Source organism: Eulemur rufifrons, chromosome 5 (assembly GCF_041146395.1).
Source record: "Eulemur rufifrons isolate Redbay chromosome 5, OSU_ERuf_1, whole genome shotgun sequence".
Lineage (NCBI taxonomy): Eukaryota > Metazoa > Chordata > Mammalia > Primates > Lemuridae > Eulemur > Eulemur rufifrons.
In genome coordinates, this window is record NC_090987.1 from 13,578,088 (window position 1) to 13,600,759 (window position 22,672).

Sequence of the window (22,672 nt, forward strand, 5' to 3'; positions counted from 1 at the left end):
TTATTGCTTCTATTATTTCATTCTATTTTGCTAATGAGATTGATATCAGACATCAATCCACCAAGCTATCTCCTCCAAATAGAACTGGGATCAAGGGGGAAAGATAGATGAATATTGTTCAGCAAATAACTTATCGTCAAGTGGTCTTTTACATTTTGGGGGCTTAATCCCAGGTACCTGGATAATCCCGGTTTTACTGTATTCCCTAATCCTCAGCTCTGATTTTGACCTGAATCATCTGGTAATCATTTAAGGCATCTTTATTTGGCTGAGGTCCTACAGACTAGATATCTACCGTCCTCCCACCCTTCACCCCTTTTATAAAAAAATCTCTCATGTTCTATCTCACTTGGAGCATCACAGACCTCACCCAAGGAATTTTAAGTAGTAGAAGTGAGAGTTTTCAATTAGATTGATTTGTTCCTTTTCCTGCCATTTAGGAAAGCCACATCTCCCCTCAGACACTCAATTTTCTCGTCCACACCTTGGGAATAATTATTATTCCTGTCTCTCAGGATTGTTGTGCAAATTAAATGAGATGCAACGGAAAAGCCTCATTACCTACAATGACCTTCGAATCTCTTGTTTCTAGCTCCAGTATTACTGAAAAAGATCCAAGCCGAGATGTTCCCTGACCACTCCGGAAATATAAAATTAAGCTGCCAGTTTGCAGAAATTCATGAAGATTCTACTATCTTGTGGATAAAAGATTCAAAGTCAATAGCCCAAGTGCAGAGAAGGTGAGATTTCTGTCCCTGGTTACTTTTCACAGTTGTTGCTTATTTATTTCACAACATAGTTGTAAAAGAAAATAATAAATTATAGGCAGTGAAAAGGAAAATTGAAGCAGAGATTCCACACCCACAGTATCCACGAAAAGTAAGTAATGGAAGATGGGTGTCTAGGCAAGGAAAAGGATGAGGGATTCTTGCCCTGCCCCTGCCACCACTGAGCTCTGTGATCTTAGGAAATCATAGAACCTTGCATTACGTTTTTAAAATCAGGGGAACATGTCAAATAATATTCTAGTCTGAGGTTCTGTGGTCCGAAGATGAAAGAGCTCTCTGCTGTACGTCTGTGGATTTTGCTTGTGTCTGCTGTCTGTTTCATAAATTCCCAGGACTCTGACAAAGGTCAAACAAAGCCAAGAAGGTGAATCATAAGGAAAAAACAATTCAGGAGGTTACAGGAAAGTAACAGCTACCGAGGGTGACAGGCATCCATCTCTAAAGTGGGAAAACCAGTTTATTTCTGGGTCCGTAGGGTATTAAAGGAGAGGAGAATGAGGAGGAGAGAGACGAGAGTGAGAAGCATGGCCGAGAATACCCAACATCGAATGAACCGTTAATGGCTTCCTTAAGTACCTTTGTGGCCATAAATGCATGTTTAAGTGAACTGATGAACTCAAGTTTCATCTGACACAATCCAGAAACAAATCACCTGGTTCCATGGAAACCAGCTTATCTCAACCCTCAAAAGCTGCTTTCTCCCGGAAGAGGTCCCAGTTCAGCTGCCTGAGTCATAGCAGGTGTTCTAGTCCCTTAATTTTGTCACAAGTAGACTGAAAAAGTGAGAAAATCTGAGAGTTTTCTGGTTAATTAAACCAAATGTGTCTGCTTGGAACATATGGCCAGAAATTATTTCCCAAATCAGCTATGCAATACTTGAGCTATGGTCTCATTTCCGTTAACATCACTCCAGGGAATGGATCGTGACTGGCATCATAACCACTTTGCCTAAAATGTCACCGTTACCCTGCCTGTCTTAGGTATGGCTTAAGAAGAACTATAATGGAAAAGAAATGGTTTGATTTTTAAATCAAGGAGGTTCCCTAGCGCTTTATAAAGAAAGTAGTTATTCATTTTAAATTATTTTCTGACGTTGTCAGCCAAGAACAATTAACCAGCATTTTCAGCCATTTTTCAATTGATCAGCCTCGCTGTAAGCTCAGAATTGGTACTTGCAGGGCCCTTTTCCATTTGATGTGTATTTACAAAACCCTGAACCTTATCTAGGGAGTGTATGTCATTAGTAAGCATTCTACTTACTAACGATGTGTGCCTAAGGTCTTTAAATTCTTAGCGATGTTTGCTTCCTTTCTTCTTGGCGACAGTGTCTGGCTTAGTTGGAAACATTTGTTTTTTCTAGTTCTAACGCCTTTGTTTTTTGAGAGCTCATTTGCATTATTTCAGGTGGGTTTTCAAATGTGAGCGAATTTCTCTCCCCACCTCCCCCCCCCCCCCCCCCCGCCCCGCTCCCAGGTGTTTCCTTTGCCATGTTGGTCTAGGAGCTGCCTCGCTGCCTTGTCAAGGTATAATTTTCAAAGAGCTGAAATCCCTCAAATATAATGCGAACATACAGCAAAGGTCTTCTTGAACTTATTAAATAATGAGGGGACTGGTTATATGATAAAACTCCTCAAAGGCACGTTTGCGGAATGAAGGTTTATATGCCAATCAGGCAAAGGAACGCGGAAACAGATTTTCACATAGATAGAAAACTGGTTAATGTTCCACAGGTCATAAACCTTGGGGGTTATCTTTCCTACTGCACAGAAACCTACAAGTTAACGTGTAACTTAAAAGTGTCTGAGTGGGCTCTATTTAAATGAAAAATAGCAACACACTCCCCGGTAACTAGGTAATCCTTGAGTGAGCTTGTTGAACGGTGACATGCAATCATCCTCTCGCCTTTGTTCCCAAGTTTTGAGTACCTTCCTAAACAGGCTGACGTTTGGAAATCAGGTGTCAGAGCCCTTTCTTGTGACTAGGGCGAGATTAGAGATTAGCATACTCCGAGGAAACCAAGGAGAAAACCATAGCTCGTTCCAAGCATTTGTGCAGCAGTGGCTTGTCGGGCTCCGTGGAGAGTGCAAGAGGCGTCCTCCAGTGCTGTCCTGGCCATCGACACCTGCTTGGTGACCAGGAACCCACTCTGCCCTCTGGGGAGAGGTGCTGTGGAGTTCCCCCGGCTTTTGAAAGGGCAGAGGGAGTGGCTGACAGCTGAGCAAGGTCTTGGAGCGTCACTTCATTCCTGCTGGGCAGCAAGTGAACGAGGAGCTGGCTGCGTGGACGGGAGGACCTCACTGGGTGGCCATGGGAAGGCCACTGGGTGGCCATGGGAAGGTTGTGGCTTTAACTATAATTCAAATTATCCCAGATTTGACGGCAGGGACCATCATTCACGTGTGAAGGCAGCTTAACGAAGTCACGATCATTTGTTTAAATCTCCCTATGCCTCAGTTTCCTCATCTGTGAACTGGGAACAGTAATCGTACTTCTCTCATTAGGACGACATGAAATAGACCTGTAAGTGATTTAGCACAATGCCTGGGACATACCATAAGCCATTATCGTCATCACAGTCACCACCACCACCAGTTTTTATTTTCATGGCACAGTGACTGGAACCTAACACTACTGAGTGAGTGAATGGATGGGTGGATGATTTTCACTAGGGGAGTACAGTTTGCTATTTAAAAGAGCCCTCAGTCATGAATCTTTAGACAGTATAAACAAAGAACCTCTTTCTCTTGTCCTTATTGTATCTGTGTTTAGGTTTGGATTGGAAGTTATGAGGTTTCCTTCAAGCACAGGACACCCAAATTAGTAATATAACTGAGGGAAATTCTGAGCAGAAACCTTAACAACAACAACAACAATTCCAATTCTTTGCTCTACTAACGGCGGTTAAACCTCCCGAATGCTTCTGCGTATGCACGAGCCATATTGGAGTGAGGGTGTTAGTTAGAAGGTGATGACCCTCCCCTGTGGATAAATAACTTATTTAAACAGCTGAAAACATGAGGGCAGAGAGACATTAGCTTCTTTCCCCTTACGTGTATTAGAGAAAAACGCAACTTGAGCATGATGAAGCGTGTCAGTGTTAATGTTCCCCATTGCAGTGCAGGGGACAATTCCACGGTCTCCTTTGCCATCGTTCAAGCCGGTCAGAAGGACCAGGGCCTCTATTGTTGCTGCATCAACAACAGCTATGGAAAAGTGACTGCTGAATTCAACCTCACGGCGGAAGGTAAACGGCAGCTTTTCAATTTCCAATGGAAACCACTAGCCCCGACCAGTTCAGAGGGGATATTTCCACTGAAGCCCTTCTCTTGTCTTCTTCTAGTTCTCAAACAGCTCTCGAGTCGCCAGGATACTAAAGGTAAGCCAGTTTGGGTGGGGCTGCAGGGGATGTGGGCGTACCAGAAAGCATGAAATGGCTCTTCCAGCCGAGTAGGAGAGAGCGGTGGCATGGCTGAGAAATGAATGACAATTCACGGGCCATTTCAACGTGGTAGGAAGGGCCACACTCCTATTGTAATTTCGATAGGCTGCGAACACCCAGAAGGTATCATTTATGAAAGAGATTAGACTGTAGCGGTGTGGTTTGGGGGAACGTGGGGAGGGGGAGTTTGGATGTGACTTTTTCTTTTAAGCATCAGACTTGCGTTCACCACCCCACCCCCCCCACCCCCCCGTGTGGGGTTTTTCAGCCCCTGGCACTTATACAGCAGATTTTGTTTCCTCAACTTTTTTTCCAGCTCGACTAGCTGAGCAGATTCCCAAAGAGAGCCAGGTGTCTGGAGAACAACTGCATTCATTTGTGTCTTGGTGAAAATCAAGCTGGGTTTTTGTGCTTTGACACTTGGGGTAGCAACATCCTAACAGCGGCTCCTGAACTCTCATGCCGCCCTGGGTGGCAATTCAGCTGAGCTGTCCACAGTTTGGTGGAATCCAGGCTTTCCATGGGTTCCCTCTTAGGGAAAATGACTCGCCCTCCCATGCCCACCGCCACACAGTGGTGTGCGGGTATAAATATTTAACCACCTGCGTCCAGTTTGTAGAGTTTTCCAATTTCCATGGTGTAAATACTCAGTGTGGCCAATTTTAAACTGCCAACATGCCATCACAAACTGTGGTGCTGGGAAGAGATGCCCGTAACCAGTTCTCAGGAGCCGGAGCTCACCGGCCCCGCACACCACTGCGGTCCTGTCTCCCCCACATGTTACCACAATTTTTAGCACAGGGTAGGACCCTCAGTCAGTTTTAGGAAAGATATGGATAAGACTCAGACAATTAAATTGAGTCAGCATCTTAATGATTTGCCACATGTGCTGATTTTTAAAACATGATACCTGAAATCTCTGCGAAAACAAGCAATGAAAGTAAATGAGATGCACCAACATCCCGTACATTAAAAGCAAGAAATTGAGATCTCGACTTGTAAATGGTCGAGCAAATGTGGTGATATTTATCCAAAATAATAAACTTAAAATACAAAGTCTTTATAAACCCATGCAAGTGCTAAATCCCCACTTTAAGTGTGTAGTATACTTGTGTTATAATTTAAAATCTTTCTCCATTTCTGTTCTCATCTCCCCAAAAGTCAAAATAAGCAAAAGACTCCCCTTCCTTCTTATACTTCCGCACACAAAATGACTCTCACGACTCTCTGATTCATCAGCTTCTTAGCATCAATTGGCATTCACATCTCAGATATGTGCTGTGACTTTAATAATTTGGGTTTGCATGAACTTATTAATCACGGGTTTTACCAATCAAGAGTGAGACCCCAGTGTGGATAAGCTACTGGCCACCTGGTGGAAATGGTGCCACTGCTGCAGCCCAGTGACTCCCACCATTGAGTTTGGGTCTGAACCTGATGACATCACCTTCTCCCATCCTCTGACCCCACTGTGACCGGGGGTTCCAATTTCATTGACTTGCCAGGCTGAGGAGGCCATACCTGGCCTCCGCCTACCCTGGTGTCTTCAGATGAAGATGCTTAAAATAACTTTTAATCACTTTTTCATTCGGAAGAATCTCTCCCTAAACACTGTATTCATTTGACTCTCTATAGGAGGAACACATAACATTTATAAGTTGCTCTCTAATTAAAACACGAATAAAACCAAGCTCATGGGAAAGCTAGAAATGAGTGATGGACCAAATGAAACACAAGCCAGCCCGACTTAATAATGTTATTCCATTTTATGAATATGTTCACGGGTTGTTTTCTCCGCCCCAGAGCAGTCTTTGCCACCAGCAACTGCAGGTATGCACGCAGTTTCTCTGTGAGTTTGGGATTCGGATTTCACAGCTATGGGGATAGCAAAGCCCCTTAGCGAGATGTTCCGATCTATCAACACTAATTTGCACAAGTCTGTTTAGTGGATTCCAGTGAGTTTTCCTTGGTTCTTTCGCACGGAACTGCCCCCCTCAGGGACCGTGGGCAGCTTGCAGCGTGAGTCCCAGCAATGGGTGAGTCTGCAAAGCTCCAGAGAAAATCTCACCTTCACAACTGGAGATGTAAACTGCCACACCCCTGTCTTTCCTGGGCCTCCCCTCGGTTGCTCAGGGTTCCTGTTCCCTGAGTCCCTCTTACCAGAGAAGAAATTAGTCTCAAAGACTAATTCTTACTGCTATCTCTCACTTTAAAAGAGGTCCAAGCTCTAACTAAGGTGACTCGCACATTTCAGGCATTGCTTCAGAAGACATTTTTGGACAGCAGATTCTTGTAGATTTCTGCAAAGTTACAGGGGAAATACCTGCTTCCTCTGCAAAGGAAGGCCTGATGGGCGAGTTTCAGCTTGGAACTTTCCACCTAAAACCCCAGCTCTTTCCCCACGGGACTTTCAAGAGACAAAGAACAGTCCTAAGATTTATTATTTTTTCTTTCATTGTTTTATCTTTGTTAAGTAAACATTTCTGTTGGAAATTATAGACAGAATTGTTCATTCTACCACATATAGTACTGCACAAAAACATTTTCCTTCCTATTTCTGGGCCAACTTTTGTCTGTAGTTAAATAAATTTGATGAATTTTAAAAAGCATAAAATGTATAAACTTTTTATATTTAATAATTAAATTTTAGAAATTTTTGGATTTTTGAAGGAAAACAGGATGTGGCATCTATGTCTCACATTTATTGGGCTCCGGTGTACGTATATAAGACATTTTCTATATTTTTTAAGTGGTATGGAGGCCAATTTTAAAGTTAATCATGTAATTAGAACTGAGAAAGTTTGGGTTATATAAAAAGCATTCCCTCATCCATTTTCTCCTCTAAATTTTAATATAACTATTAAAAAAATAAAACCATACTTTTTTCCATAAGTTAAATTTGTTTTTCTGGTTCTTTTACTTAAAACCTGTGACACAACTATTGCCTAAAAATTTAACTGAGAAAATATTTCCTTTGCCTGGTCTGTTTTCCTGTAGCTACCACTCCAGTTCTCTCCAGAAACCCAGAACAAGTCACTAAGTAGGAGTTGTAAGGGAAGAAAAATAATTTTTGTTTCAACCCCCATAAGTTCTTAGTTGGAACAGATCCCAGTAACAAAAGAAGATTAACAAGAGAAAAATGGAAGTTTATTAACATGCATATTTCATATGTACACGGGGGACAGTCAGGGGATGGGTAATTTGCCAAGAAGTGGCTTTGAATTCCAGCTTATATAACATCTTCAACAGAGAAGAGAAGTGTAGACAGAGGGAAGGACTTTGAGTCTCTAGGGGCAGCAACTTGTGAGAGGGCAAACAAATGGCAGATAGAAACTAGTTGGTAAGGCTTGTTAACATAGATTCCTCTGATACCATCTCTAGGTCCAAAAGGTCTAAAGTTGTCTTCAGTGGCTAACCTTTGTTCTCTTCGGTAGAAAAGGGGCTGGGATACCTATTGTTTTCATAAATGTATGTCCTAATTTTAGGCAGTCAGAGGGAGGGCAGAGAGCTTTCTTGTGTCTCCTTTGTCTTAATTGCCTTCAGCTCAACGATCCTTTAGCCAAAGAGGCGGATGTGGGGGGTGGCAAATGGAGGGCTCCCCTCGTTATCTGCTGGCCTTTGTGACAACATTTGGAGCATCCTTCTGAACACCCTCTTTGTTCTGGCGGCTTCTAGATCTTCACCCAGTTTTTCTATTTGAAAACCCCGCCTTCTCCCTTTCTTTCTTTATTTATTTTTTATTTTTTTATTTATTTATTTTTTTTGAGACAGAGTCTTGCTCTGTTGCCTGGGCTAGAGTGAGTGCCATGGCGTCAGCCTAGCTCACAGAAACCTCAAACTCCTGGGCTCAAGCAATCCTTCTGCCTCAGCCTCCCAAGTAGCTGGGACTACAGGCATGTGCCACTATACCCGGCTCATTTTTTCTATATATATTTTTAGTTGTCCATATAATTTCTTTCTATTTTTAGTAGAGACGGGGTCTCGCTCTTGCTCAGGCTGGTCTCGAACTCCTGACCTCCAGCGATCCACCCGCCTCGGCCTCCCAGAGTGCTAGGATTACAGGCGTGAGCCACCACGCCCGGCCTCCCTTTCTTTCTTTCTGGCAGTAACTAGGCCTAGACCTTGATCAATGCCCTTTCGGAATAGTTCCAATTTCCCTCTAGTTTTAGTAGCTAGCATCAGTCATAGACTGCTCTTCAAACACATGATTTGAAAACACTTTGAAAAGAAGAAGTATTTCTCTCATCATTCTATGTAGAAATGTGAAGTAGGATTTTCACATGACCCATGATTTCTGTCTTCTTTTAAATATTCAGGAAGATGTCAGTTTTCATCAACTTTGAGGAGTGGAAAGTGTTTTTAAAAATCTAAACAGTCTTATTTCATTGAAAGCCATCTTATTTTCTTGTCTCAGTGAATCAGAAGTCTTATTCGATCATCTCCAATTTAAAGTGGAACATCTTGATTGAATTCATTGCCATCTAAAACACGTGTCAAATCAACTCTGAAAAAAACAGGCCAGGCTTGGTGGCTTGTGCCTGTAATTCCAGCACTCTGGGAGGCCGAGGAGAGGATGGCTGGAGCTCAGGAGCTCGAGACCAGCCTGAGCAAGAGCAAGACTCTGTCTCTACTAAAAATAGAGTCCCAGCTACTCAGGAGGCTGAGGCAGGAGGATCTCTTGAGCCCAGGAGTTTGAGGTTGCTGTGAGCTAGGCTGACACCACTGCACTCTACCCAGGGTGACAGAGCAAGACTCTGTCTCAAAACAAAAAAACAAAAAACAGCTGCTAGAAAACTCAGAAAATAATTCTACTTTTTTTTTTTTAACTGATAGATCCAAAACAATTCTAGCTTTTTTTCAATTTCTCTTCAAAGACAATTCCTTTTACTTTTTGTTTTGTTTTGTTTATTGCCTACTTGTTTCTTGTATCTATCACATGCTTCTCAATGGAGGTGGTATTGCCCCCAAGAGGGACAAAATTGGTTCTTGGGAGGCAAAAAAAAAAAAAAAATCTTACTCTTTTTGTGTCTAAAGCACAGAGATAAACATTTGGTGTGTAAACAGATATATAGCGTATCTGTGGTATCAAAATTTCCTAGGGGTGCAATTAGAAAAACATTACCTAAAAAGGCTTCAGAGAGGCAATGAAAAAAAGGTCGCTACAATACTAACAGATCATTGGTCTTTCCTCCTTCTCCTGCACTTTACCCATTTATTAATTAATAACTTGCTTTTTGTTACCATGCATGGTTCTGCTTATATTTTCCAGATCTCTCTAGAATTCTTTCCCTAGTCTCTCAGTTTTGCTCCAAAGCCTGATCCATTGAGGCCTCAAACTGATTTTCCCACAACCCCATTCAGGGACCCGTCTCCTCCTCACCACCCCACCCACCTCTTCTGTTAGCTGTGCCTCTGTCGGGAGTTCACTGTGGCTTGTCCCTCTTGGTTCTGCAGGTGGGCATTGTCACCGCCCCTGTGTGGCAACTCTCCCCGTGTGGCGTTAGCCAAGGAGCAGGGCGGGGGGGATATTCTGTCCAGCCAAAGCTGTGCTGTGTTTCAGGATGTGAAGAGATTGAATTCAGCCAGCTCATCTTCAAAGAAGACTTCCTCAACGACAGGTACTTCGGGGGCCGCCTGCGGGGCCAGATCGCCACAGAGGAGCTGCACTTCGGAGAAGGGGTCCACCGCAAAGCCTTCCGCAGCAAGGTGATGCGGGGACTCACGCCTGTCTTCAAGCCTGGCCACGCCTGCGTGCTCAAGGTGCACAACGCCGTGGCCTATGGGACCAGGAACAACGAAGAGCTCGTCCAGAGGAACTACAAACTCGCCACCCAGGTGGGTCCCTCTAAAGGTGTCACTTCTGGTGTGAGGGCGACTCGTGGTAACGTGAGATGAAAATCTGACTCAGAATTGGTGGGAGTGCCCCCAAAAGGGTGTTTCCCTTCTTTTGGGCTGTGGTTATCAGGGTGCCCCTGGAATAAGGATGAATGTGGAAAATCACTTCTTAGTTCTCAGGAGCGATTTCCTGGCCTCGTGCCAGCTAACTGATGCTCTGCCAATGCCTGGGGACGCCTCTCCAGGTCTGAGCCCAGACGTAATCATTTTTTTTCCTGAGAAGCCCAATGAGACCCCTGAGGGGGCTGAATCTACCTGCATGTAGGATGATGTAGAAAGTGGGGGGTTTAAGCTACACTGGATGCCAGGGTCCCCAAGGATCCCCAAGGACAGATAAAATCAGCACGAGTTTCTGGAGTGTTTTGGTTTGTTTTCTGGAGGGGAGGCAGGGTGGAGTATATTCAGAAGGGTCAGCGTTTGTCTTGTTTCCTGCCTTCCTGAGTTTGGCTTAATGTCAAATGATGAAGACAGATGGACCCAGGTCCCCAGCTAAGGTTCCCCGCTCTGTGCTATTGAGTCACAGAATGCCAGAGGTGCGAAGGGAGAGGTGGGTGCGTTAGCTCCTCACCCTCCCCCATCCCCACTGGATGTGTGTATTTCACTCTTGACACCAGCGTTGGTGAGGCCATCAGGAGAGTTGGGTCAAGTTTTTTCACAAGCTACCTGCTCTTTTAAAATTTTTACCTTTAGTATTAATAGGTTAAACATAGATGAACCTCTGGGATACCGTCAAGCACTAAGCATCACGGTCCTGTGGCAGTGTTATGTAGGACTTTGTGCCCTGCTCAAAGTCTAGAGTTTTGCCAATTGCATTCCTTTCTCCTCCAGATATAACCGTCTTTCTTTTTTCTTTCCCTGAGTATTCCTTCTACCTCAGGTATGACCCAGTCCTGGAAATTCTCCCATCCAGAATCCCACCCAGGTAGGCCCTGCAGAGTAGGAAGCAGAATCTACTTAGCTTTTCCCAAGCCAGAAACCTTGTCAAGGTGTTCATCATTTATTATTCCAATTACACCTTGGAGAAGGAATCACGATGGGAGACCTCTCAGGAAACCCAGCAGGGCCCCGAGTGTTACCTGACGTAGCCATGAGGGGCCCGTGCCCTAACCTCGGGGGTGAATTTCAGCCATGCTGATTCTAGAAGTGTTATGTACAGTTCAGGGACACCTGACCCTGGAGACCACTTGACCCTCCCCTGGATAATTCCTTCACGTCTCAGAGCTCCTCTGTAAGTGGCCAACTCTAGGTGGCAATGATTATTGCTCCTGTGACCCAACAAGGCGGTGGGTTGGGGAATCCATTGGCTTGACCTGTATTGGGAAATCTCCCAAACAGTCTTCCCAGGCAACGCACTGTCTGACTTTCTTCTGATCACTTGCATTTCCCGTGTGTTTGGATGATACAGGAATGCTACGTTCAAAACACCGCCCGATACTACGCCAAGATCTACGCGGCTGAAGCGCAGCCTCTGGAGGGCTTCGGAGAAGTGCCCGAGTAAGTGTGTTTACTCTGTCTTGTGTTTCCTCCCTGACTTGCTGGGGACTTGGGGACCTGGAGGGATGAGAGTGTGAGGAGGGCCAGGACAAGTGTTTCTGGGGGTCTGTCCATCTGTAAGTTCCACGAGGGCTCACCTGGCTCTCCTCTGCTCCTTGCTGGCTCCCCAGAGGTTTGCAGAGGGATATGTGATAAATAGTCTTTAAATAAATGTATGTATGGATGGGTGAGCATATGGATTAATTCATTCAATAAATGAATCTACCATGTTAAATAGAAAAGGTATCTACTCTCATGGATATTATATTGTCTAAACAAGAAGCAAATATAAGAGAATATCACAATACAATTAGTTCTATGAAGAAAAAAAGATGTGGCAATTGCCAGGGAAGAGTGGGTCGGGTGACCAGGAACATGGTAACGTAGTACCCACTTCCTGGAATCCTCTAGAGCTAAATTACACTGATCACTTTCATCCACTCATTGCCTAAATATTTATTGGCCCCAGCAAATTTCTGGGAGTCTGGAGCTTGTGTTTATGGTTCTGTTTGTCTGGCTGAGAGCATATTTGCATGCTTACGTGGACAAAGAAAGGGCTTTGTCAGTGCACGTTGGAAATTTCAGACAGAGCAGCTGCTTATCTATTAGTAAGAACTAGGAGAGGAAGGAAGGAAGGAATTCTTGTCTGCATTGCCCCTGTTAACTCCAAAATGGGGAAAATACTTTCCCTTAGGTGGCACACTGGGCAGACCATGTATAAAATCTAATACGTTCTGCTCTTTGTCAAGAAATGCTTCACATACTTATTTAATACACAAATACTTCTCAGCAACATCAAGAAAAATTAGTGTAATGCAAAGAAAAAGCACTTACAGTTGCTTTTCGGTGAACTACACTGAGCCAGCCATTTGGACCGAGTTAGGGTGTCACATTCTCAGAAGTCGGCCTGTGTGCTTTGTCAACTGCTCCTCTTCCCAGTCTCCATCCTCTTAACTTCTTCCTTGAGGGAAGAAAAGATTGAACCCACTAATCAATCCCACTACACACAGAGCCTGGGGGCTTATCGCAGGGACAGACCCAAGCTTTGTGTGGCTTGACTCTCACATAATTTGGAGCCCTTTCTAAGGAAAAGAACACAAAATTCTGAGCATCGAGATTGATCTCGGGACTTGGAAAGGGCCTGTGCAAGTGACGGATGCAGGGACTGATAAATAAGCTTCATTGCAGTCACAGTAAGTAGGTCACTGTCCTCGAGGTAGATTAGGACGTTTTTGTATTTCAAACACTTTTCCCTGGCTTGCAAGGGGAGAATTTGTGACCACACAAATGATGGCAGTCTATGGAGGGGTAGGGTCCTCAGAAGGGCATCTGGGCCGGGCTGCATGTTCAGAGGATCCCACAGCCAGAACACACACACACACACACACACACACAGCTGCCCTGCACATTCCCAGCCTTCTCTGAAAGCCCACGTGTCTGCAGAGAACAGAGAGAGCCCCCTGGATCAACCCCCATGTTTATTTCCAGACACTGAAGCAGGCCTGGAGAAGTTCTCTTTTGTGGAGCTTGTGGGGTCTTAGAAAGAAAACACTGGCTGCTAGGGTAGCTTCTATTTTTGAATTCATGAATATCAATACAGTCACATTGTCTATGCAAATGGCGTCCCACTGGGCAGAGGCGGGCCTCATTAAGAACCTGAATAATGCCCAGCCCTAGTTTCTGCATTATTTTACCCCCCAGGGCTGCAAAATTAATAAGAACCCAGGCAAGCTGAGAGCCTTTGTGCTCCGAGGGTCAGTGGGCAGAAGGGGTCCTCAGAGAGAGGATCCTCAGGAGGAAACCAGGATGCCCCGAATCCTGCAAAAGTGACAAAGAATGACAAAGGAGGCTTGGTGACCGGGCGGGTTACAGGGGTGCAGGCAAAGGCCCACAGCCCCAAACATGCCCACTCCCATCCGGCTGATACTTGAAATTTCTTTAATGGGACACAAAGAGCTTCTATTTTAAAACTAGAAACAATGCTTCAAATGACTCTGGCATGACTTGCTATTCCTCCTACCTGGACCGCCCTTGCCACAGATGTCCTCGTGGCTCCCCACTCACTCCCTACAGGCTCAGATGTTCTTTCCTCGTTAGCAAGGACTTCTCGGACCCACTAAATAGAACCGCAGCCCCTCCCCCACCCCATCTCCTGTTCACCGCTTGATCTTTCCACCCGCGCTGAGCACCACACCCCCGCGTGCTTATCATCTGTCTCCTTCATTTAAACGTAAGACCCAGGAGAGCAGAGCTTTGTTTTCTTTACTGCTGTTTCAGGGAATCACATCTGGAAGAGCCTCTGACACACAGAGGCCACTGAGTAATATTCATTGGCTGAATGAAAAGAAAGAAGGATAAACGGATGGATGAGTGGACGGAAGAAAGGAAACCAGGAAAGAAGGAAGGATGAACACACAGACGGGTGGATAGGTGGAAGGATGGATGGATAGGTGGATTATAGTCATTGACCAATGGATCATTAAGATATGACTATAATAAAGATGTTTACTTCTACACAGGCAATTAAACTCCATCCCAAGGAGGAATTTTTAAGAACAAATAAAAAACAGAAACATATCCTCTTACTCATGGGATAGTCATTGAGAGAATCTTTAAACCTAATGGGACGTGGAGATTAATTCTGCAGCTCCACAGGGCTCCAGGTAGAAGGCTTCCTTCCTCCCTTCCTCCCTGAGAGCCTGTGCACCTGTGTTCTCTCTCCTGCCAGGATCATTCCTATTTTTCTCATCCATCGGCCTGAGAACAACATCCCTTATGCAACAGTGGAGGAGGAGCTGATTGGAGAATTTGTGAAGTATTCCATCCGGGATGGGAAGGAAATAAACTTCTTGAGGAGAGAATCAGAAGCTGGCCAGAAATGTTGTACCTTCCAGCACTGGGTCTACCAGAAGACAAGCGGCTGCCTCCTGGTCACGGACATGCAGGGTGAGGAGCTTGACCTGGGCTCCAGGGACACTGTGGGCCTGGGATGTTCCTGGGGGGGGAGGGGAAGGAGAGGTCTGCTGGGCACCTTCAAGCACCTTGACCTTCAGAAGATGTTCCTAATCTCTCATCAGAAACAAGGTTTCACAAAGGAGCCTGAAATGACCAGCCAGATGGTCATTTTAATAATTCATGCCAACATGCCTTGTCACGACAGCAGGTGAACAGAGATTGACTTTATTGTTACATCCTCAATAGGCACAAACTCAGAAATATACATGAAAATCCAGATGTACCAAAAGATAAATCAAGATGTAGTATTTCATTTTTAATAGGTGAAAGGGTCTTTAGAGTGCTTTAGATTTTAAGCTCCTCTGCTGAACGTTCAGTGTGTTTTCAATATATACAGAAATTTTTTAGGAATACCATTTCTTGCATGAAGTGTGGGGGGCTCACAATTAGAGTTCCCCCCGAGACAGATCCAAGACAAGTCTTCATGTACAAATAGCGTGCGTGGAAGGGAATCCCAGGACACACCAGTAGAGGAGTGGAGATGTGCGGTCAGGGAACAGAAGGCAGCCACAGAGTGTGTTATTACACAGTGGGCCACTGGAGCCTGTGTAGACACACTTCTCAGTGAGGGAGGGGGCTGTTATACACCAGCTACCAGGATCACCAGCTGAAGCCTTCTCCTGGTGGTGGCATTAACTCCCCTGCACTTGTCACCTGTCACAGGGGCAAGCTAAACTGGGCAAAACATGATCAGAGAAAGTCCTCGGGCAGGTGGTGGCACCTGGAGGGGACCCAGTGTGCACAGAAATGGTTAGGGTGAGGGCAACAGGTAAGGCACCAGCAGCCTCCACCACAGCGGGTTCCCTATGCCTTTTTCTTTCCAAATAATAATGCTGTTAAGAAAAATCTGAACTATATTATTATATACCTACTAAACATCAGACATTGTCCCGGACAAAGATCCCTAGCTCTAGCGACTGTGTGGTGCTGAAGAGCAAGAGCGCTTCTCAGTTCTGCTCCCTGCACTGTCACGTCCGGGCTGGTCCCCTCCGGGCAAAGCACGTCCCTCTCTGTTTCAGTAATTTCCACACAGGGATGTTGTCAGGATTAAATGAGATAGTACAACATTTACTGCAGTATCGCCAGATAATAAATGTTCCCCTTTTTGTAAAACCCCTATTTTGAAATAATTATTTCAAATTACTCACAAGTCTTTGCAAAAATGTACACTTCACCCAGCTTCACCTAACGGTGACATCTCACATAACTATAGCACATTATCAAAATCAAGAGATTGACACTGGCACAATGTCATTAAATTGACCACAGACTTTACTTGGATTTCACCAGTTTTTGTATGCACTCATATTTTCCTATTAGCTTGGTTTAATCTTCATCATAGCCCTGCAAAGAAGATATTGTGATCCCCATTTTGTAAGATGAGAAAACTAAGGCCTGGAGACAGTGATTGAATTGCCTGCTGTCACTCAGCTAGTCAGTCGAGGGGTCCAAGACTCCAAGCCACATTTTTTGACTCTGGAGCCCAAGCTCTTTCCACTTACCCACAATTTAACACATTTGCAAGAGATTTCCTTCCTGGCCTTTCCAAGAGTCTCTTGATGTCAGACGGCTCCGGTGTGTCTGCCGTTCCTCCTCCTGAGCCCTCTGAGGGATCCCTCACAGGCCGGCTGGGAAATGCAACATTACAGTCTTGCAGGTGTAATCTCCAAACTGAAGGCAGACATACATGCTCACTCTTTGTAGAGACTTCGCTCCCCCCCGCCCACAAATTTTGCTCTTAGAAACTATTCTATTTATTTATTCTGTTTAAATTCTGGCTATGCAATTGTTGTGTTTCCCCCATCTTTTCTCCTTCAGAATTAATTTTGTATTAAATATAGTTTTTCTACCGAAAAGCAACACCCCGGAGGTTCATGCACAGCCAGCTTAGCTTCCAGGCACCAGTAAACCCCTGCAGTGGACTATTACATCTCTCTGGAAATGACATGTGTGGTTTAATGTGTCGGTACAGTGTTTTATAACAATGTTTGTTTACTCTCTTCTGTTGGGAAAAATCTTTTCGTTGTCAGTGTGGCGTGAGATAGTACATCCATTCTTTAAGCAATCTCTACTTTTTATAATTTTGCTGAGATGCTGGAATTAGAATTAAAACAAAAACAAACCCCAACTCAACTGCCACATTCTCAGACTCTTAAAAGTTATCCCCTCCCTGGTTGTGTTGGCTCCTTTACAGGATTGTGCCCGGTCCTGCAGGTTTGTGGGGTAAAAGAGCAACCTGTGCTTTGGACCTAAGACCCGCACACTGGTGAGAATACCAGGGTTTCCAAGAAGCTGTCACCCAAAACACTCAAGAACTCGAATTCTGGAGAACGAATTCTAATGCTGCCTCTTTCCATCCTTCCATCAGAAACAACCTGTGGATTACTATTAATATCATCCCCACCTCAGTTTGACAGCTGCACACTAGAACTTAAATTATTATCCTCTAAAGACTCTTAATAACCTTGGTTGAAATGCTGGCAAATTGCTAAACAGAGAGAAGTTTTTTTTTTTAAAAAAATATATTCTCTCTTTCTCACTGTAAATGCCAGCTGGCAATCGTAAGAAACAAGGGAAAGCAATTTTCCAAGTTCAAAAACCTTTGGCCAAATGACTTTTAAAAACTGGACTTCTGTGCAGCTTAGAGCTATGACTTTTAAATACGACTTTCCATGAAACAGGATGTCTGAAGAAGGCTTTTGCAATTTGATAGGGTTTTTTAAAAAGCATAATCTCTGCAATAAAAGCTATGGGAAACATTTCTACATATGTCCGAGTTGTTAGCAGCTTTGAAAGAATTAGATGAATTAGTTAGCAACTGTGAAAGAGGCTTTCAGAATGTTCACTGGCTCTCCCAGAGCGCCGCGTCTAATTTAGCTCACAGGTGCACGGTACAAAGGCAGGCCTCGTCGCTTCCGTCTCACTAGCCACACTGAATAGCAGCATGTCCTGTATTTTTTGCCGTGTTCTGGGCAGACACTGCTGAATCAGAGCATTAACCCTTCAGCATGCCTCTCCTGGGCCTCAGAAAACAGTGCTCACAGGGACGGGGAACCCTGGAATACTAAGTTGTCATCAGATCTGATGACATGCTTGGCTTTGGAGGGAAGCTGGTTCCTTCTCCCATAGCCTAGACCGGTTTCTAGGCTGCCAGGGCCCTCTGTGGGCAGGGCACCTGCTGGAGGCGGGGAACACCAGAGCTCAGAGCCCAGCCCGTGTAGCACAAGTGTCAGGGGCAAGAGAGGAGGAGGCGAGACGCAGGCCTGGTGTCCGGCAGGTGCAGACACACTCACATGCCCTGTGATGAAAGTCATTGCTAGATTGCACAGGTAAGGTCTTAGCAGAGGCCCACTAAGTTGCAGCAAGTGCCCAGAGCCACCACCCTTGGGAGACAGGAATAGAATTGGTACCTGGTCGGGGCACAGAGATTCTGGAAAGGCCTACAGGCCACCTGCACTCTGGGCACGAGGGAGGTGCTGTTACCTCCTGGGAGAGGTTGAGGATGTGGGCTGAGGTTGGCGGTAGAGCGAGAGAGGGTGGCTGTTGCCTACTGCACGAGGGGATGGCTGTTCTTGTCCTCCTTTATGGTGGAAGACAGCAGTTCCCTGGCCCCCCTCCCAGCCGCTCCTGCTGGGAAGGCACCGCAGAAAGGCTCCTCCGTGCTTGGCAACGCCCGTGGCTCTTTGCTGTACCAGAGTGGGAAGCTCAGATAGCTGTTTCATCATTTGGGTTTGGTAGCCTCCCCTCCCACCCTGGTTTAATGGGAGTGTCAAAGGGTCAGACAATGGGTTCCAAATGTCAGCGTCCCCGGCCACTGTTCAAAGTCTACATATAACTCAAGCTCCCTGGGTCTAACGCTGACCGAGAAAATCTGTCCTGGATGGGAAAACTCTATGGAAATGGGAAATCACATGTCTGGAGTGTGGCTTTGAACTGAACAAACGCTGCCTGGAACTTTCGCACTGTTGACGTTGACCACCCAGCCCGTGCCCACCCCTCTTTCCACGGCGTAAGGGTTTCCTCTGTCACTGATGACTGGGGGGCCAGACCTAAGCTGAAACGGGCGCGTTTCCGGGGAGAGAGCTCACGGGGGAGCCCTGAGTAACACAAACGCCATCTTTGCTCTCTCTCCCTGTAGGTGTAGGCATGAAGTTAACTGACGTTGGCATAGCAACGCTGGCCAAAGGGTGAGTAGAAACAAATGGAGTGCTTGTCATTTCACAATGGCCTTCCAGACACCTCGCGGGCAGACGCTGTCAGGCTGAGGTGTGCAGGGCGAATTTCTTGTCCTGACTCCGGGTGATAAATGTTCTTGGGATGAATTCAATTCATTTCTCTTGCTTACATAAAATATTTATGGACTTTGTTCTTGCAGGAGAACGCATTTGTTTCCTAACTTTGAAACAAACAAGAACTCTTGCAAATGCATTTCAAGATTAATTACTAACAGGAGTGCCATTGGGGTGAACACCAGCATTACTGGGATGACTTTTAACCAGGAATATTTCATTCTTCTACATTTAACATCTTCACTCTTAAGAGCTTCTTTGAAAAATATGTATTTTTTTTTTGCAATTGAGTGCAGTGAATTCAATTTGTATATTTTAAATTTATTTTTCCCCAAAAAGTACGTTGGGCAGCTCACAGACTCCCATGACGATAATTACAGGAGCAAACGGCTGTCACAGAGCTGTGATTAGTTACGTGTCGTTGTCGTCGATGGCTTTATTTTTCTAATTTAGGTTGTTGTTTTTCTCCGTGTGAGGGGCACCAAAATGACGGGATGAAAACTTTTTACTGGGGTATCTTTTTTACAAACTGCCCTTCTCACTTCTTTACTGATCCCCACTGAGGAGGAAGCAGCCATTTGTGGTTCTTGGTGCAAACGAAATTCGGTGCTGGCGCTGCCATTGCCCCTGCCCACCTCCGCCTTTTCCGCATACTGAAGCCATCTGTACTGAGGAGGGAAAGAGGGCACGTGGCTTCTGGAGGGGATGACTTCTGTATTAAAATGTAGGCGCTATTATTATTAGGGATGGTAAGGCCAACAGTTGGGGAGACAATTACCAATGAAAAGATAAGTTTGTTACAGATCCCGAGAGGAGGGGGTGCGCCACGCCACTAGGGGCCACGTGGGTGGCGCCAGGTCAGCCAAGAGACAGAGGAAGCGAAAGGAGAACGTGAGCGAGGTCCTTTGCTGTGGTTTCTTCAGGAAGGAGTGGATGAGGCAGGGTAAGCAGGCTCAGCATTGGCTAGTGTGACATTTTTCAGCAGGCTCTGGGCTGTCCCAAGTAGTCTGGTTCTGTCCTGTGGCAGTCAGGGCAGGTGGACAGTGGCCCTGAGTGTGGGGGACTTAGAAGAGGTCATGGGGTGCTTGCTTCCCATTTAAGCTTTCTGGTTGTTTCCGCATCAGCAGTGCTCTAACAAACATGCTAATTGTCAGCTTTAAGGAAGGACAGAGAGAAGTGGAGGGAGTTGAAACAAGTGGAAAGGGGTCACTCCTTCTTGTAACCTCCAGACGGATAGGTCTGATGCGTGAAGTTCTCACTGATTGTACAAAGCTTCCACTTTGGTTTTGGAACCAAGGTGCAACTTGGATATTTTCTCTGCTGTGGCTCGGGGACAATAAAGTTCTATGTTGGAACTATCTCAGGGCTTCTCCCACAGTGCTGAGCAGAGCCCTGACTGCTGTATGTGTCAGGGAGGTTGGTACAGCCTTGGCCTTGTGAAAAGAGCGCACTGGGCGGGGCTGTGCTGTCGTGGCGAGGTATGGACGGGGATTTTAGAGGGAAGCTTGATTCAAATCCCAGCCGTGCCTCTTGCTTCTGTTTCTCCTGGTGGTAGCCTTGCTTCTCGGTGTCTTGGGGGTTTGTCTAGCCGCCCGGGTGAGAAGGATGTCTGTGTATCCCAGTTTCCCTGGGGTAGTACCAGCTTACGTCTGATGTCCTCACATCTCATCCAGTTTAGCAATTGCCCTGGACAAGTGTCCCCATGTAGAAGACAAATTAGATGGTGCCCTATTTATGAGGGCCTCTGGACTCCAGAAGGACTTCCCAAACGGAGCCTCCCTCTCCAGACTCCGTGTACCCTGCAGGACATTGCAAATGCAGACATCACCAGACCTGGTTTGAATCCTGGCTTCTCATCGTACCAGCTGGGTGACTGTGGGATGCGACTTTAAGTTCTTGAAGCCAGTGATGCACAGAATGGGGACACTCGGGCTTGCCCTGAGGGTCCCCGGTGAATCTACATGTAGTCCCTGAAGCTTGGTGTGAGCTAGATAAACGTTCGTTCCCTTTCCCTCCCCAAGTCTCAGCCTGACACCAGAGCAGGAATATTTCATGCTGTTGTTTAGATCAACTCTCTACCAAAACAAAGAAGAAACCTGCCCAGGAAGTTCCAAAAACTAAGTGGGCTTAAGAGCATGATTATCTAAGACATCTTCTAAAAGCACATCAACAGCTTCCAGGAACCCAGACCAACTGGGAGCGTCAAATGGCACATATTTTTTTCTCCTAATTTAAAAAGAAATCCAACCCTTTGGTTTTGTTCTCAGCTTTAATGTGACTTATCTGGCCTGGGACAGCTGCCCAACACCCATTAGAAGAGCTGATGGCTGGAGCCCAGAGCAAAATGCTGTCTGTAAAGTGTTACTTACTCACTGCCTTCCCACCCAAGGACAGGCCGGGGGCAGGAGCTGGGACAAGAGGGAATTTCAAAGCGTTTGAGAGCTTTGGAAGGGATATTGATCTTCTTGTCCATTGTTTTTTCTTTTTTTAAAACTTTTCTTTAAACTTTATCTTTTAAGCAACATATTTTTCCCTGAAGAAATATATCTTAGAATCGCAGTTTGAAAAACCGATAAAAGGGGGAACTCCAATCAGAGGCTAAGGCGTGGTGAGAGGCCTCTTTCAAGGCTCCTGGGACCCCTCTGCTCTGGAATGAAGACCAACCACTGTGTCCAATCTTCTCACTTCATGGGTGAGAAGGAGGTATGGGGCACGGGGCAGCCTGCATGCAGGCAGGAGTCAGGAAGTCCTTACTGCTTGAAGTCAGGGGCTCAGGCCAGCACCGCGAGCTACAGAGGCAGATCCTCCATGCTGGGAGGTGAGGTTCCATCGAAGAAACTCTCCAGTGAACAGCAAAGCTGCAAAAGGGAGCGGAACAATGGCGACAGACTTGGAAAGGGTTCAAGTTCAAAGGCACTTTGCAGACTGGAAGAGTTGAGTCCAGGTGGGAAGAAAGGAAGGAGAGCATCGCAGACTGCAGGGGGATTCTGGAGAGAGCAGGCGAGGGGGTGGAGAACCAAGGGTTGGTTGAACACAGTTGTCTTTGTTCTTCGCAAGCACCCACGAGGGAGCCTAGTTCATTTGTGACGAAAAGGGAAAGTCGTGAGTTCGAGTTCTGTGGAAGGCTGGTGCCAGGCAGCGCTCAGCTGCGCAGAAGCGCATGATAAGAAGCAGTGTCCTGTGTGTCTGTTACAGAAAATATTCCCTTCTGTCTCCATCTGGACCATTATACAGCTGCCGACACCCCAGGGATGTGACTCGTCTTGCTCCCTTGTTTAACGAAGTCAGAGGTTGTGATACTATTTGGGGGAAAATAGTTACTATAATCTTAAAAAGAAACAGGGAACTGTCATGACTTTTTCATTTTAATTTGGCTTTACTTGGCAGTATGATCCTTAAAACAGAAGTATTTCATATTCTTTTGGGGAGCCCGCGATAGGACTATGTCTGGAAATCCATCCCCTGTACCTCGGTACCCTTAATCTCTAGGCAAATGTCGAGTACGAAAATTTCAAGTTATAAAGTATGGCAAACACGATTGTCTTGACATCCAGTAATCCATTTTCTAGGCAGACCCAAGAGAATAACTGGACCCACGAACACATTTCTGATTTGAAATTGCTCAGCCATTTAGAGTTGTCTGAAGGAGACAAGGGAAAATGCCTAATTTCATAACTAGAGATTTGGAAATTGAACCTATTCACCCCAAACCA

General features: G+C 45.6%; 1 protein-coding gene across 1 annotated transcript in view; it reads left to right on the forward strand.

The window, feature by feature from the left end:
• ALPK2 (alpha kinase 2) overlaps window positions 1-22,672 on the forward strand; it is an 89,490-nt gene that overhangs the window by 62,654 nt on the left and 4,164 nt on the right. The window contains exons 5-11 of the mRNA XM_069467964.1: window positions 593-740; window positions 3,905-4,032; window positions 4,129-4,164; window positions 9,788-10,062; window positions 11,528-11,616; window positions 14,384-14,601; window positions 18,809-18,857. Of these exons, the coding sequence (XP_069324065.1) occupies window positions 593-740; window positions 3,905-4,032; window positions 4,129-4,164; window positions 9,788-10,062; window positions 11,528-11,616; window positions 14,384-14,601; window positions 18,809-18,857 (943 nt within the window). The remainder of the gene's footprint in view (window positions 1-592; window positions 741-3,904; window positions 4,033-4,128; window positions 4,165-9,787; window positions 10,063-11,527; window positions 11,617-14,383; window positions 14,602-18,808; window positions 18,858-22,672) is intronic.